Genomic DNA, 16819 nt, shown 5'->3' with positions numbered 1-16819 from the left:
AGACCTCGAGTAGATCACACCTACAGCCCACATCTGAACTAGAAATGGAGACACCCAGATCTGACTAGCAAACACTAAGAAATCTGGCAATGCCAGACTATAAAGATGTACTACAGCTAGGGTCATACCCTGATGGTAGAAGTATATTTCGTGCTTAGCAGAACTGAAGCCTCACTTCTGAGATCTTCGAGTTCTGCTCCAGGGTCTAAGTCCTTGAAAGGCCACCTTGCATATAGGTGTGAGGAGAGACTCATCTCTGCACTTCAGCAACAGCAAGCACTTCAGACACACTTAGCTCAGGCAGTCCCCAGCCAATGACCTGCAGGTACCTACCCGTCAGTGACCTGAGGGATATGTAGGCATTCTCAGTAACCTCTATACAGGGCACTCCTTCAGAAAGCCCAGCCACTCACATAAAGCAATCAGTAGTGCAATCAGCAACTACTACTGCATGTGTTGTATGCCTGTATACAGTCATACATGTATGGAAAAAGAGAGGGAATGCTGAACACCAAATTCCAGATAGCAGGTCCCTGCACCACTGCATGCATCGCGCTTCCATGGAGTGTACAGTAGGATCAAGGACTGGAGTTCTGGAGGGACAGTCATTGATAGGCTTGCAGGTGGGTACTCATGCCTTGAGAGTTAAGCCCACCTTGCAGAAGTGGTGATTACCCTGTAAAGCAGGAACAGGATCAGAGTATGCAGCTCTGCTTGAGATGCTTGTAGGAAAGTCCTTCCCATAGTGCCCTGGGGGCTCAGGTCAACATATCAAGGATTTGTCAAGAGGAAGAAACCTAAGCAGGAGGCGAATGCTGGCAAACCCCAGGGACATTCAGAATCACTATGGGGGGCTTACTTCAGAGCCCTCTAGATGTGGCTTATGGCTTAAAGGGAGTTGAGCACATGGGATGTGGAGGCTGTACAGCTGGGCTGTGTGGAGAGTTTCATTGAAGGTGCAGGGAAGGACACCTTCTCCAGAGTGCTTACCAGGTTACTAAGGTCTGAGAACTGTGGTAACCTACCCATGTAAAGGGGCCCTTAGTTATCAAAAAAGGCTCTTCTTAGTGCTGAAGCTGAAAAGAAGGGTAGGAGAGTCATAAGCCATTAACTAGGAGCCCAGGTGAGGCTATGTCATACTTTCCTCCTGGGATCTGCAGGGTAGAGCACTGCCCCTGGGAGAGGGGAGATGTTCTGTGAGCTTACAACTGCAGCACCCTGCCCCCATCACCCACGGCCTCCTAGGCCACCTCAGAGAAGGCTTGCATTTCCCTTTGATTGATCTGGCTGCAGCTTTTTGACACTGCTTCTCACTTTCTCTGCCCTCTGACCCTGTGGGTGGGGAGTTAATGATCTTTAAACAAACACTTGAGTTTGATACTCTGGGGAAAGGCTCTGGGCCAGAGTGCCAACAGTGCAGCAGTCATCCTCTGTCCAGGAGGGAAAGTGTGGACTCCCACCTCCAGCCTTGGTGACAGGGATGCTGGTAACTGAATTATAAAAATCCAGGCTCATTCCATTCTTCTTGCTGGGGTTTCTGAAATGGGTTCCATGTACTCTGCTTTGTTCAACAGAAAGTGTTTGATGGCACCTCATGAGTGGGGCTTAAGAGGTTATGCCCACCATCTTGGGCTCTGCTGTGTCTGCTCCTGATTTTCAGGCTGTGAAGGCAGAAGTCTGCTCTGTATGGAGTCAGTGTTACCTTTCAGAAACTGAGATAAGATCACATTGCCCCTTTCAGTAACTCCAGGCAGGCCCCCTTATATACATGGCGCCTAGGCCTTGACCTCTGGCCTCCAAGAGCCCTCCTGCCTCTTTATTGACTTCTTAGCCTCACAGACAGCACCGTCTCTGGGCCTGGCCCTTAATGATGTCTCTGCCTAAAGCTCTTTTGTTCAGGATCTTTATAGGTCTCAGCTCAGGGGCTGCTTCTGTAGTGCTCCTCTGCCTGCCTGTGCAAAAGCCAGAGCTTCCCATCCCTAGGCTTTGTCATGTTTTATGCACCTACATTGTAAAATTGTGTTTCAGTAAATATTGACACATTTTTATATACTAGTTTATGTTATATAAAATAGCATTGATATAGCTGTATGACCTGTGTAGATCATTTTTCTTGTTTCTAGATATTGAACTCTTTGAAACAGAGCTAGCTCTAGTCCATCTCCTGAAATAGAAGCTGACACATTTTAGGTACAGAGACCATGTGGAATAACTGGAAGAGGACCCTTCTTAGAGAGCCCTCAGCCTTGGCAAATAGACACAAGCTAAACAGTGGGGGTTTCATAGGTGAGGAGAGGTAGAGGGACAGGCCCTTCAGGGATCAAGAACAAGTACTACCCTTAGTCACAGACTCTATAGCCTTGCATCTGACCTAGACCTTCAAAGCCAGCGGCACACTGGTAGGCTGAGGAGCTGATGTCAAGGCTATGCAGAGGGCTAGAATGTGCTGGAATGGCTGATAAATGGAAGAAGCTGAAAGGTACAGAACCTGGGCGAATCGGCTTCTAGAGGACAGAGGGGACTGAGGTGACCGCTGTTCTGTGCCAACACAGGAATGAGATTTGAAAAGGAGTGTAGTGTTGCATCCTGGGTCTTAGCTTTTTGGGATGCTTCTTTTTTTGTCCACAGAGGTCTGACTGAACCCTGGCCTCCTTTCTGCTATTTGCTGGACCTCCACTAGGACTGGGAATAGGTGGATGTTGGGAGTACAGAGAAAGAATGACCTAAGCCCCAGCTGCAAGACTTAAAGGTTCACATGTTCTCCCTCTTGCTCCTGATCAGGTGGTGAAGAAAGTGAAGTCCATGCAGATGTTCCATACACCTGTCACCTCTGCCATGCAAGGAGACCGACTGGGCATCTGTGTCACCCAGTTTGACCCCAAGCTATTGGAGCGTGGGCTGGTATGTGCACCTGAGTCTCTGCACACTGTTCATGCAGCCGTCATCTCTGTGGAAAAGATCCCTTACTTCCGAGGGCCCCTGCAGACCAAGGCCAAGTTCCATATCACCGTGGGCCATGAGACAGTCATGGGCCGCATGCTGTTCTTTAGCCCTGCTCCTGACAACTTTGACTTGGAGCCCATGCTAGATTCCTTCGACCTTTCCCGAGAATACCTCTTCCAAGATCAGTACCTGTGCAAGGATTCCATGCCCACAGCCACAGAAGGTGATGATGAGGCAGACGCAAAAGCAGACCACACCCCAGGGGGCCACTGCCCCCGGCAGCAATGGGCTCTGGTAGAGTTTGAGAAGCCAGTCACCTGCCCCCGACTCTGCTTGGTGATTGGCTCCAGACTAGATGCCGACATTCACACCAACACATGCCGGCTGGCCTTCCACGGTGTCTTACTACAAGGGCTGGAAGAGAAGAACTACATAGAGAGCTTCCTGCCAGCACTGAGGGTTTACAAGCTCAAGCACAAGCATGGCCTGGTGGAGCGGGTAAGCACAGCTCTTGGGTTTTCTTCCTCTCCCTGCTCTCTACTAGGTACATAGTCTGGGCTGGGACCAGAGTCAGATGTCCTCAGGTTTCAGAGTAGATAGTTAAGGCCAGGGTCCAAAGCAGCCTGAGTCTTTCCCATCATGCCCTCATAGAGTTGGACTATAGCCAGATCCTCCAGGTTAGCAGACTAGCCTCTCTCCCAAGGCCTCCTGTCTTTGCAAGGCCCAGTGTTTCATGCCACTGGATCCTGCCAGGCCCAGACTAGGTTCTCATGACCAGTAGGGGTACCTGGGACAGTCCAGGTCCACTTCACCTACAGGCTAGGAAAGGGCTTGTGGGTTCAGAGATACAAGGAATAAGGAAAGAAAAACCAGAAACATCTCTGGCTACCTGGGCACATTGGAGTCACTATGACTGGACAAAGCTCTGGGATGCAGACTTGTCACTGGAGTCTGCACAACATGGAATGTTGGCACATCTTTTTGTTGAATGGAAGTCTAGACCTAGAATGAAGGGTTCCTCAATGTCCAGGCCTCACTGTCTCTTCTGCCTGGCCCTCTGACTATACCATGGGGCTTAGCTGTGTGTGGTCCCAGGATGTAGCTGGGCTTCTACCAGATCAGTACAAAGACAGCTCCGCCTCCTCATCTTGGTGCAGCTGCTAGTACAAGACCTGACCCAGTGGAGTACAAGCCTGGGACATACAGGCATACACTCCTAGGTCTATCTTTTTCTAATTCACTGGTATTCACTAGAGCCCTCTGCCTAATCTATCTCACCTCCAACCAGACCCGCAGCTCAGGATCTTGTCCTGGGTGAGTTCCATCTACCTCAGCACAGCAGAAATGCTTCTGGAGATGGGGTGATACAGTGGGCGTCACCATTCACCGAACTTGATTTATTAGCAGCATTATAGGGTGTAATTATTCTGTAGTAAAGTATCTATCGGAGAATAATGTCTTCTTGGTATGGCTCCAGGTCTAATTGTTCTCCCTCGGGCCTGTCACTTCCTTAAAGAACTGGGAGGCACTAGTGAGGAGCAAGGAAACACACTGTGAAGTGACCCAGGCCTCCCAAGAACAACAGAAAAGGTCTGGAAACATCTATGTCCTACCACTAGTCTGAGACAGCCCAGGACCATCAGCCTTTTCATACTTAATCCAGAGAGTCATCAGACTATAGACTTGCAGTCACAGGGTTAGTCCCCACATTGGCAGCCCTGAGAGCCACAGACTCCTCCAGCCACCAGGCATGGCTATTTGGTCTTAGTAGGCACATCCGTTTGAATGTAGCCAGTCTTGACCTCACAGCATGAAGTGAGGCCAGAACATAGCATAGTTCCCAAATGAACAGCAAAGTTGTTCTGAAGGGCAGCTATGTTAGGCAAGTTCTCTAAGGAAATTAAACACAGAATAATAGGGAGAAAGTAAGAGACAGACAGACAGAGAGAGAGAGAGAGAGAGAGAGAGAGAGAGAGAGAGAGAGAGAGAGAATTTATTGGATTGGCTTATAAGATTCAAGTCTAGAGAGTCCAACAGTGGCCATATTCATAAACTTTGTAGCTGCTTGAAACCTAAGTACTCAGGGGACCAATGATGTAGCCCCAGCTCAAGGATGAAGGCCTGAAAGGTCTCTGGAGAGAGGGAGTCCATGTTGAACAGCTGAAGAAACTGGAGTCTCCTGTCTACAGCAGAAGGGCATTGATAGACTCTCTGGCTCAAAAGAGTGGAGCCTGTGCACACAGGTGGTCTTTGCAAGGCAGAAAAGTGTCCTGAGCCCCCATCCTCGGGTGTGCTGGCTGACTCCAAACATTCCTAAGTGTGCCTCTGCCAAAGAAGTTTCTGGGTGGTCAGGTCATCTTACAGAGGTTAAATCTGATATCCTAGGCAGATCTTTACCCCATGCCTTATTATACTGGATAGACTCAGTACACTGGCCCTGTATTAGGAACACTCAGTCAGCTCAGGCCCCTGAGGTGTCTTAAGTTGCTACTAAAGAGAAGTCCCAATTTCATAGACATGTGTGAGTGTATACTTCCCATCTGAGCATGGACTAAGGCACCTTAGCCTTCTGTTTCTGCAACCTATAAGTGTATCTTCTTTCATGGTCAGCTTTACCAAGTTCCTGTGTGTATTCTAGCTCTGGATACACAAAAGGTGCCCCAAGATCATCCTCACAGTAGAGGCTGAGAATGAAATAGTAACATGGTCCAAAATAGTGCTAATCAAGGTTCTGCAGGCAGTGGGACCCAGGAGATGCTAACTCTGTGAGCACATAGTCTCTTCTGAGCTCTCCCTGCTCTGCTGTGCAGGTCAGGTGCCTGTAGATGTGCTTGAACATATGGGTGTTCCTGAGAGTACGTAGTACCTGAGCCCAGCCTGAGTTCTTACTCCAATTCTAGTCATCTTAAATAAACCTATTTTCTTCAAATCCTTTTTTTTCCAACTGGTACAATCAAATACATTTTAATTAACTTACCTTTGGTAAATGGCTTTCCTTTCTTGGCTAAAAAATGAGCCACCCAGAAACTTTGGAACCAACTTCTTCCCATTTTTAATTATTTAGTGTCTACAGTGATGAAATGTACTATTTTAAATTTTCTCATTTTTCTAATCATTGTTTTTCTGTAAGGAATATTGCAATGTCAGAGTATGTTGAGCTAACACATAAGTAATAACAAACACAAGGCTTTGCCAGTGGGGGCTCAATAAGATGATGTCTCATACCCTGCTGAACCTCCATGGTGTGCCATTTGAAACCTATTTTGACTTGTTTTCACGTGAGAAGTCCACACTGCTAACAGAAATCACTAGCACTTCAGAGGCAGAGGCAGGAGGATCTCTGGGAGTTCAAGGCTAGCCTGGGCTACATAGCAAGTTCAATGAAGTATCATTTTCCAATTAAGTATAAACTACACATGAGTTCCTTCTGAAGAGGACAGGATGAAAAGTGAAAGGCTAAGAAACCTTGCAAGCCTGTCTCAAAAAGCAAAAATTAACAAATCTCTAGGTGAGTGTGTGGTGCGGTGGGCTGTTGGCCATCAATGTTCCTGCACTTCTAAGTCCCTGAATGCTTTGGTCAGTCTCTGTCTTAATTGCTTTCTTGCCAGTAAAGGCCAGACACGGTTGTGAGCTGCATCTAAATATGGTTTTGTTCAAATAAAGCTTTCCATTAGTGAATGCTAAAATTTGACTTTCACTTAGATTTCATGTATCATGAAATACTCTTTTTAAAAATGTTTTTCAACTCATTAGACAGACAGCTATTCTTAACTCAGAAGCCATCTAAGAACAGGTCTAGGCAGAGTCTGACCCTCTGGCCAGTTTGCTGTTCCTGGTCATAGCTAATGCTGACTAGTTCTGCTTGCTCTACAGCCCAGGAATTAGGCCATGGGGTATGGCCTCACAGAGGTAAAGACATCTGGAGTATCATTCAGGAGGAGGAGAAGGGGAGGTCTGAAGGGCTGGAAGCTCCCTGGAGATGTTCCACAGGCTGGCCCGTCTGGGAGAGGACTAAGACAGGGGGATAAGGGCATCATTTAAAGGTGCACTGTCAAAAGGATAATACAAAACATGAGTTAGATTTTGATCAGAGAGAAAGAATGAGTGGAATGGAAGAGTTGGCAGAAGTGCTTATTCACAGAAGGAAAACTGGAGTGGACTTGATAAATCAACACAAATAAGAAAAACAAGAATAATGCTAAAAATGATGACAATGATTTGAGGGACAAAATTAAGAAGTACTTACCATACTAAATAAGTGCCAGCTACAAAGACAGACTAGTAGATTGGGTTAAAACATAAACTCCACTGATACGCTGTATCTAAGAAGCAAAAGTAAAGAATAAAAGATGTCAGGAGACTGAGCAGGAGGACCACATGAGTGGACAGTCACCTTTAACAGATGTGGGGCAGTGGCAGAGATGAAACAAAGAGGATGGTATGCAGCAGTAGGCACAGTTACAGCCTTGAAACAAGCACGTTAGAAGTAAAGCCCAAAAGGAATCTAGGACAATGAGGCTATTGGTTTTCAGATGAAATGCTCAGCTCAGGTACATAATAGTATATAGATTGTAAAGCTCTGACAAGGAACTGTGAGTTACCAACAGTCTGTCAAAGCTAGGCAGAACCACTGGGCCCTGCCCTCAACAAGCTACTAATATATCAGATTTACACACAGCTCATTTGAGCCAGGAACCAGAAAATGGGTCTCCCTGTGGTCCAACAGGGGCAAAAGCCCATGTAGGGGGTGGAAAACTGAGAGGCAGGAAAGAAGGAAGAGAATTACACCTAAGATGGAGGAAGCACAGAAGACTGGGGCCTTTGGGGGTTCCAGGTCCAGGAGCTGCTCTGTGACACAGAGGCCAACCAGTGCCTGACTCTGAGCCACCAAAGCCCTCAGCCAAGCCACTCAGCCAGCAACCAGTCAGAGGCAGGGCCTCTTCTTGGAATAGTGGATTGGGGGGCTTGGAAAGAGAATGGCTGTAGTTTCCAGCTGGAATCACCTCAGAGCTAGAAGTTGTCCTGTAGGGGCTTCAGCTATCCTCTCACCTGCTCTGCCACATCCTGTCACTCAAAGCTTCCTGGCCCAGTTCATCTAGATCACAAGAACTCCATAGAGCCACATTTCTCCCCCATAGCAGCTTTACTTTCCTTGACATCGAACAAGACGTGAGGCAGGTGCTCTGCAGCAACTGCCTGCATGCCCAACACATCCTGACTGTTGCTGTACTCAGGACACCCTCTCTATGTCTTCCAGCACCCACCTCCTCCCACCTTACTGTGGTCCTCAACACCTGGCAGCTTACACAGCCCCACATAAATAATGATACATGAGAGAAAGGTCCTGCTAGCTCTTACTACACAATCTTTTTTAGATCTAGAATCTTTAAAGAACCAGGCAATGCTGTATACAGCACTAAAGTGGACCCCAGGGTGTGGCAAGTAGATAAAAAACATGGAAAGTGCTGGTACTTTGCCAGTCACAAGGCGGCCCTTGTTTAGCCCTATGCATCATGACTATAGTTAATATGAGCATTGTTCATGGCACACATCCCTGGGTCCAAGCAGAGTAGTGGCGAGAAGCTGTCCCCACTGTGAAGGGGGGAAGGTCAAACCAGGCATATTGGCTACTGCAGGTCTGGCCCCTTGGCGCCAACCAAAAAGGCCTCAGGCTGAACTTCAGGAGCCTGAGGCATGGACCCAACCAAGTGTAAACATACAGACGCCACCAGGAGCACTGGCCAGCTTTGAAGTCTGACCAGCACTGCCTTGGGCTCCTGGCTCTACTGCTGATGGTTTGTTAAGCCTGCTCAGGGCCCCAGGGAACCTACCACCTGCTTCTTTCTGAGCATGGACAGCCCAGGTTGGGGGGATGCTGCGCAGGTCAACTGTAGCACCCCTAATTCCTAGAGGGAGTTGCTTCCTGGCCATTCTGTCTGTCTTGCTGTTCTTGCCCATAGGCTCCCAGTCACAGGTTGGAGGCTGTGGACCCCTTGAACAGAATGGTCCCAGGAGGCAGAGGTTAAGAAGGTCTACTTTGACAGGTTGCTTTCTCATACTCCAACCTGACCATAGCCCAACATCTCTCCTGGTTTCTTCCAGGGTCAGAGTCTGATAAGCTGGAGCCCGGCCTCACTGCTTTGGAGACAGCACTCATGTCCAGAAGAAGATGCCGGGTCTGAGGGTGGACATAGTAGAAAGCTAGCTCTGGAAGCTACGACTGAGTTAAGGCACCATCTAGCATGGCTGTGACATGTCACTCCTCAAACCCAACTCCCCTGTGAAAGTGCTGTAGTGGTGGGGAGTTGAGACGACATATCAGAAAGGCCATGTGGCTGGCATACAGTCAGTGCTGCATAAGATACACACCCCCTTTTCTCTGTGGAGGGCAGCTTCAGGCAGCAAGCTATCACTTAGGACCTCTTTAGCCCCAGCAGGTGCTTTATTCACCCAGGAAGGGCTCAGGTGATGGCTGCACATATAGAGCAGGTAAGGAATGTTCAGAGGAGGGAGGCCTGGCCTGAAGGAGTCCTTGAGAGGCTGTGGTGGCTAGAGGTGTAGGTCAGCTGTCCCAGGCACTAGCCTGTCATGAGGCACGTCAGTGGCTGACACCAGGCCTCAGACTTTGAGCCTCTGGAGTATGTTTGATGAGATGAGACCATTGCAGGCTAACTTACTTTCCCTAGGTTTACACAGAGCTTACAGGGAATTTGCGTGTTACTCACAGACTTTGGTGCCAGAAACCTTGCCTTATCCCTTGAGAAGCAGAAATCTGTGTCTTGGTTTACAGAAGCAGAGCCTGAGGTACAGTAGAGTAAATTGGCTTGCCTAGGTACTATAGTGGTGAAGCAAGAATCAGCCCCACCCCACGGGTTAGCCCGGGGCCTCTGCCTTTCTACCAGGCCAAGCTGGTAGGGAGGAGGAGCCAGGAGATAGTGTTTTCTGGTGATGTGCAAAGAGCACAGCATTATGATTGTTACCATCCATGACTTGAAGTGATCTGGAAGAGGTGTCACCTCAATAGCAGGGTGTTCCTTCCTTCCTCCTGTGACTGCTGGCCCTGTCTTCTCTCAGGATACTGTCCAGAAGGGGAGTGGAAGGGAGAAGTGGAGACTAGGGTACCCTGCTGGTTGTGAGTACTATGTGGGTCCTATCCTCCTTCCTGTCTAGAAGTCCTAATCACTGCATCTGGGGTTTCTGGGTATGCTAGATCACCTGCTCCATGTGTCCCTCCACCCCACTTCACCTTGACATTCACTAGTACAGAGTCTGTTCTAATGGCCATTCGCCTGTCAAGTCTTGGTGTTCTGGCCAGTATCAATGTGCTAATCCTAACAACCTATGTCATGAAAATACTCAACTTTGGAGAAGTCCCCTGCCCCAGGCCATGACACTATAAGAGCCAGAGCCAGAACTCAAGCACCTAAAACCATTTCCTTTCTGGGAACACAGGGCCCTCCCTCCCTCATTATAGTGGGGAGCCTAAGCCCTAGCTCAGCTCTCTTCATAGTGACTTCCCTTTCTGCACGGTGAACTAGTCGAAGCTTCAAAACTTGGGCAATTCCCAAACCTCATCCTGGGAACCAAGCCCTGAAAGAGAGACACATGTAATGACATAATTATGTGCACAAGCAGCCAAGTCCCTGCTCAAAACCTGGGGACAATGGAGACTCTCCTGGCATGGCAACAAGAGCTGGACTTGGATGCACAGCTGTAACTGCTGTGGGAGCTTGATCCTTCCAGCAACCACAGGCAGATAGATGAAGCAAATTACTCATGCAAGCAGTGAAAGTCCCCACTTGAGCTATTGTGACCACTGGCCTGTATTCAGCATTGTCCCCAGTAACAGGGCCACCAGCAAACCCCACAGGCATTGACATCAGTGATTGATTCAGAATACAAGCCCTCCAACTGCTCTGGCGGGGCTCTCCTTGTGGTGTGCTGGTGTCTGCTCTCTGTAGTCTCCTCTCAGTACAAGAGTCTGTGAGTTGTGTCCCTGGGCTTCTTTGGCGTGTCTTATATCTTGGTTGAATGCCACACCATGGTTAGCTAGACAGGGCAGCCTGCAAGGGTGCTAGGCACCAGGTCCTACCTTGTCACCAGCTCTCCCTTCTCTCCCTCTCTGTCACCAGGTCCCTCCTCCCTCTAGACCACTTTAGGAAAATAGAGTCCCTGACTATAGGGACTATCTCCTCTCTGACGGGGTTTTCCCCGAGCTGGGGCAAGCAGGGTTGAGGCTGCTCAGCACCCCTGGGCTGGGCCTCCAGAACCACTGAGTCAGCCACCCAGACACCAGAGAAAGCCATGGTGGGCTCACTCACACAAGTATCATTTCCCTTGCCCTTAGGTCTTCTGAGGACTAGCAGAACAACTCCATTTGGCCTCTGCACAGCAAGAAGGGTGTCTACCTGACAGCCTATGGTAAAATGGGCTTGATGGTGTCCTCTGTTCCCCAGCACTGTCCCCAGGAGTAGCCACACTCATAATCCCACCCTAGGTCACCCTCAGTCTCCTAGATAGATCTGACACAGGGCAATGACACTCACTCAGTTATGTAAAGTGGTAGGAGGAGCTGTAAGCAGACAGGGCCACCAGTATTCGTGGAATGTACCCAGACCTGGAGGCTATGTTCCATCCCCACGCCCTCCCTGGGCCTAACCTACACTTGGAAATGAAGACAGCTCAGGTTAATGGAGGACACAGTGAACGTACTTGGTGCTAGTATATCTTCTGGCCAAGGCATAAAACAAGAAAGTAGAAATGACAGAGACACTTCCTTTAGATTTTAAGCTAAGAAGGGCACCCACCTGACAGCCTTTAGCTGCCATTCTTGCCATAGCAGGACAGAGGCCAGCCAGCAAGATGTAGTCCCTGTAACCTCTCCCGAGAAGGTCACAAGAAGCCCACTAACACCATACCTTAACCTGAATATTTAAAACAATATTGTGGTACTGGGCGTGGTGGCGCTCACCTTTAATTCCAGCACTCAAGAAGGTTTCTGAGTTTGAGGCCAGCCTATTCTACATAGTGAGCTCCAGTACATCCAGGGGTACATAGAGAGACCCTGTCTCAAAAAAACAAACATCCTAAGGTGATAGGAATTCCAAAGGAAGTCGAAGACCAACAGTATCAACTAACATGGACCCTTGGGGCGCTCAGAGACTGAACCACCAACCAAAGAACATACATGGGCTGGACCTAGGCCTCCCCGCCCATATGTAGCAGATGTGCAGCTTGGTCTTCATGTGAATCCCAAACAACTAAAAGTTGTTGCCTGCATGTAGGATATGTTCTTCTAGCTGGGCTTCTTTGTCTGGCCTCAGTGGGAGAGAAAGCACCTAGCCTCACAGAGACTTGAAGTGCCAGGGGATTCCCAGAGGGGTCCCCACCTGCTCAGAGGAGAAGGGGAGGAGGAGATGAGGAAGTATTGTGGGAGGGGTGACTGGGAAGGCGGCAGTAAGCAGAATATAAAATGAAGAAATGAAAAAATATTTAAATGAAGAAAACATAGTAATGTAGGTCTGTAAACAGGGCTTTACACATGCCGGCAGCCCCACAGTATTGATTGCCCACCACTGGTCAGCCAGGGGAGGGCATAGCAAACACAGAGTCCTGGACCTTCACTCCCCTCCTTGTTTAAGTATCACTAAAACTAATTTTTAGGGACTCTTCTGGCAAGAAAGTGATGAAACTTTTTGACATTCTCCTGGTGTTGACAGAATTACTGGACTCTTTGGCAAGGACCTGGTATAGGGAAAGAAGGAAGCCCCACTGTCTTTGTGGCTTTAAGGAGAGTATCAACAGGAGGTAACACCACCCAGCCATGGGAGTGCTCAGTTGGAGAGGCCAGTGGCCACTCTATCTGAATATTCCTGGGTAGCAGGGCGGTTTAGGAGTGCCCAGTTATTGAGTTAGAATAGACATTTTAAGATTGACTGGCATATGTGTGTGTTGATTTTTATCTGTAGATCCAAGGGGATCTGGGTGAGGGCTGGTAGGGTAGTCCACCTGGAGCTTAAGGTGGGGTAGCAAAAACTACATGCTACAACATCTTATAGCCAAAAGATGGGAAACAGGGGGCAGTAAGGAATCTTCTGAAGGTCTTTGGTACTGGATAGCTTGCCTGCCACCCATCTCTATGTCCAGGAAGCCAGGCCTGTAGCCTCAGTGCACAGCTAGCTCTGGCCACCAAGCTGCAGCGTCGAGTAGGCAACGTCTAGGCTGGAATTTGCCCTGCTATCTTCTGAAGAGGAAACAAAACCAAACCAAACCACATTGCCCAGTGCTAGCAGTTGGCTGTCTTGTCATAGACAAGTCCTGACTCCCTAGCTTTATCACACAAATGATAAAGAAGCAAAGAGCTACCTAGATTCCCACCGTTTCCTTCCTCCTTGGTTCTATGCATGGATGACTGTTCTTCCCCCATCACTTGTAAACATGCACTAACCAAGCTCTGTGAGGTGTGGCATATAAAAAAGAGCCTCTTTCCTTGAGAGACATTTAATCCTCTGAAGGATTAAGTAGACAAGCTATATTGGGTTTTAAGACAGAATAGCCAAGCTCAGAATAGAGGTTCCACCTCAACCCCAGGAGTAGGGAAGGCTACTTGAAACAAGATTCACAGTGAAACCAAGGTGGGTAGGGAGGACACCCCCAGTGGACAGAGGAAGCAGTGAGAGGCATGGCAGAGGGGCCTGGAGGCTGTAGGGTGACAGATATCAAAGCTTTGCCTGATGATGGGGGAGGCCTCACAGGTCTATGTGTGCGTCTAGATGTACAAGTGTTTAGTTGCTGTGTGTGTGTGTGTGTGTGTGTGTGTGTGTGTGTGTGTGTGTGTGTGTGATTGTGTAGTAAGTTTGTGATATTGAGGGTGGTAATGATGAAAGACCCCAGATGAGTGGCAGAGGCTGGGAGCAGTGCTGTGGAGGGCTGGGGCCCATGCTCCAATTTAAGTAGTGAACAAGGGGATAAGGATGACATAGGTCAAGTTATAACCTGAGGACAGACAGACAGAGTGAAGGCCATGAGGTCACAAAGGCCTGAGATCCCATCCAGGCCTGTTCTGGCTGGTCATGCATTCCCGCAGATGCCAGCTAGGTGTCTGCCTTGGTGTTGCACTAGAGGTGCTTGGGAACAATGCAGGTCTTTATGGGAAGAGTGAGTAAGATGAATTTGTTATTGGTTTGGTCCTGATAATGAATTTTTGTTTTTTAAAAACAGGGTCTTACTAGTAGTATATAGCCTGGGCTGACCATGAACTTTCTAAGTATCCCAGATTCTCCTTGAACACATTGATTAGCCTCCTGCCTCAGCCTTCTGGGACCTGGAATCATAGGTATGTGCCACCAGGTCCTACTGGTAATGCTTTTTAAAGATGCTTTTAAAGTAAGCTATGCGCTCTTGGTCCAATGACCTCCTTTCTCATTCTTGGACATAGTGGCGCTGGAGGAAGTCTAAGTCTCAGGTGCATCTGTCTGCAATGAGCCTCAGTACCATAGGCAGTCCTCTAGCCACTGCTTCAGTGTGGAAGGGAGCTACAACATGCTGATGGCTGGTGTGGGTTTCAGCATAGGCTTTGCAAAGAGCCTGGCAGGCCTGAGCTGGATCCCTGTGTGCTGCTCCTCAAATCTGACTCCTCTTAGGTAGGATGAAGTCCCTGAAGATAAGGAGGGGGCAGAGGAGATGTGATAGACAGCCCATGGCAACAACGACTGATCATGACTTGAACATTTTCAGTCATGAAATTATGGATGGACTCCTCAAGCTGGACCCATTAGGCCAGTTAAGCTAAATATGCAGGTCATGCCAGGCTGGGCCAGAGAGGTGAACAATAATGGATCCTGCACTGTTGATCAGGGAGCCCAGCTCTGCACAGTGATCCTAAAATGGTTGTAGGAATGGGCTTTTATGAAGCAACAGGCTCTACCCAATACCATTTGTAATTGGAGATATAAAGTCTGGTCAGTGGAACTTCTGGGTACCAGTGAGCAGAAGAGTGGCAGTGCTATCTCAGAGGTCCAAGTAGACATACCCACCCTCCAAGAGCAGGGACTGCCCTTGGAGAGTGTGCTGGAACCATCTCAGAGGGAGAGGCGGAGTTGCTGTGTTGGCAAGAGGTCTGTGAGTTACAGAGGGCTGCACACATGAAGACTGCAGTTCTTATCACTGTCTGTATCCAATTCATCAATCACCAGGAGAGAAGGAATGTGCTGCCTTTTATCTACTGCTGTGAATCAAGGAGAATAGAGTATGTTTTCCAAAAGGTTTTTAGGGTAAATGAGACAGTTTCTACTTTTCAAAATAATTCACCCAGGCTTCTTTAATAGCAGTGAGATGTTTCTGCACCTTACTAGGAGATAGCCCAATGGCCCAGGGTATGCACCTCCAAAGGAGACAGCCATTAAAAGTGTCTAGAAGAAACTGGCCTCTATTTGTAGCCATCAAGAAAGAACAGGTTCTCCTTTTAAGAGTAAAAGACAGATAATTCGCCATTTATTTTAATTTTTTAATTTTAATTTTGAACACATAATTTAATTTCAAAGACCAGAACATAGGAAAGATATATAGTGAAAAATTCTCCAGGTTCCACACGCTTTTCCCCTGAGGCAGCAGCTTCTCCTGATTCCATGTACCCTTACTGCACACAGTTCTGCTGATGCCCACTCAGTCCCCATGTCCTTCATACCTGTCCCTGTCGGGGTCCCAGAGTGGCCAGGGGGAGCCATGCACAGCTTTTCTATACTCAGGCTGATCCTTTGGATCGTTCTGCCTTTGCTCCCAGGTACTGCTAATGTAAGGGTAGCCTGTATGCGCCATTTCCCACCTTGACAGGCATATCTAAAGGGCATTTTTCTAGCATGCATGGATGAAAAGTCTGTGAGTGCATTTTCCATAGTAGTTGCCAAAATGAGGGGCACTTTTTATAATAGGGTCTGACTTAGTGGCTGAGTACAGCATCTGCAGAGTGAGCTGGTGAGGGCAAGAACCAGTCAGGTAGAAGATGGGGTGTCACTCCAGCTGCAAAGCTCTTGTTGACAAGATCCTGACAGGCTAGCTACAGATACAGCCAGGCTGGGTTCAGGGACATGCATGGGAGAAGAGAGTTCATGGTAGAACCCATTCAGGCTGCCCCAAGCCAACAACTTGACTCACATGTGCCCACATGTACCCACAAAGAGGTAAGGGGACAGCCACCGTCCCCAGCAGGCATGTGAGCCTTGAAGAGATAGGCCTGGAGAGGCAGCAGGGGCCAGGGACCATAAGAAAACCTGCCTGGAGCTTGACTTACAATAGGCATCATAGAGGGCAGACGGCCGTAAGAAAGAGTAGTTGGTACAACGCAGTGAGCAGAGAAGAGCTTCAACCAAGTTGGTAAGGCAGGATGGTAAGTCAAGGCTGCTACTTAGAGTCTCTCCTAGGAAAAAGGCAGAGGCAGGTGAGAGGATAGCTAATGTAGGGAATATGACCCAAGGCCACCTCTGCTCCTTGGGCTCTCTGACCCTGGCATACTTGTATGTTGGCTTTAGTATGGGGCCCATGAGGTTGCCATGAATATTGACCCTTCTTAGTGCCCGTGTTAACAATATGGTGAATGTGTAGTAGGTCATTCAGACTTTCTCCCTACTCTATATACATCCTTATATATGATTCTCAGCATGCACTGCTAACGCCTCCTCTCCTGTGTGGGGACAGGTAATGGATGACTACAGCGTGATTGGACGTTCCCTGTTCAAAAAGGAGACCAACATCCAGCTCTTTGTGGGGCTTAAGGTGCAGCTGTCCACAGGGGAACAGGGTATCATCGACAGTGCCTTCGGCCAAAGTGGCAAGTTCAAGATCCACATCCCTGGTGAGTGCAGCTGCATCCCTGCAGAGT

The 16819-nt window shown here is 48.5% G+C and overlaps 1 protein-coding gene across 3 annotated transcripts in view; it reads left to right on the top strand.

Moving 5' to 3' along the window:
• The window catches only part of Eefsec (eukaryotic elongation factor, selenocysteine-tRNA specific), a 197982-nt gene that overhangs the window by 157467 nt on the left and 23696 nt on the right, over positions 1–16819 (top strand). The window contains exons 5-6 of one of the 3 annotated variants that reach the window (XM_031382497.1): positions 2782–3441; positions 16636–16792. In XM_031382497.1, the coding sequence (XP_031238357.1) occupies positions 2782–3441; positions 16636–16792 (817 nt within the window). Of the gene's footprint in view, positions 1–2781; positions 3442–9045; positions 9321–16635; positions 16793–16819 lie in introns of those variants that run through there. The other 2 variants (XM_031382498.1, XM_031382499.1) reach the window with 2 other exon arrangements.

This window comes from Mastomys coucha, unplaced genomic scaffold (genome assembly GCF_008632895.1).
Source record: "Mastomys coucha isolate ucsf_1 unplaced genomic scaffold, UCSF_Mcou_1 pScaffold20, whole genome shotgun sequence".
NCBI lineage: Eukaryota > Metazoa > Chordata > Mammalia > Rodentia > Muridae > Mastomys > Mastomys coucha.
Note: the sequence above shows the minus strand (reverse complement) of the source record. Positions and strands in the feature narration are given on the sequence as shown.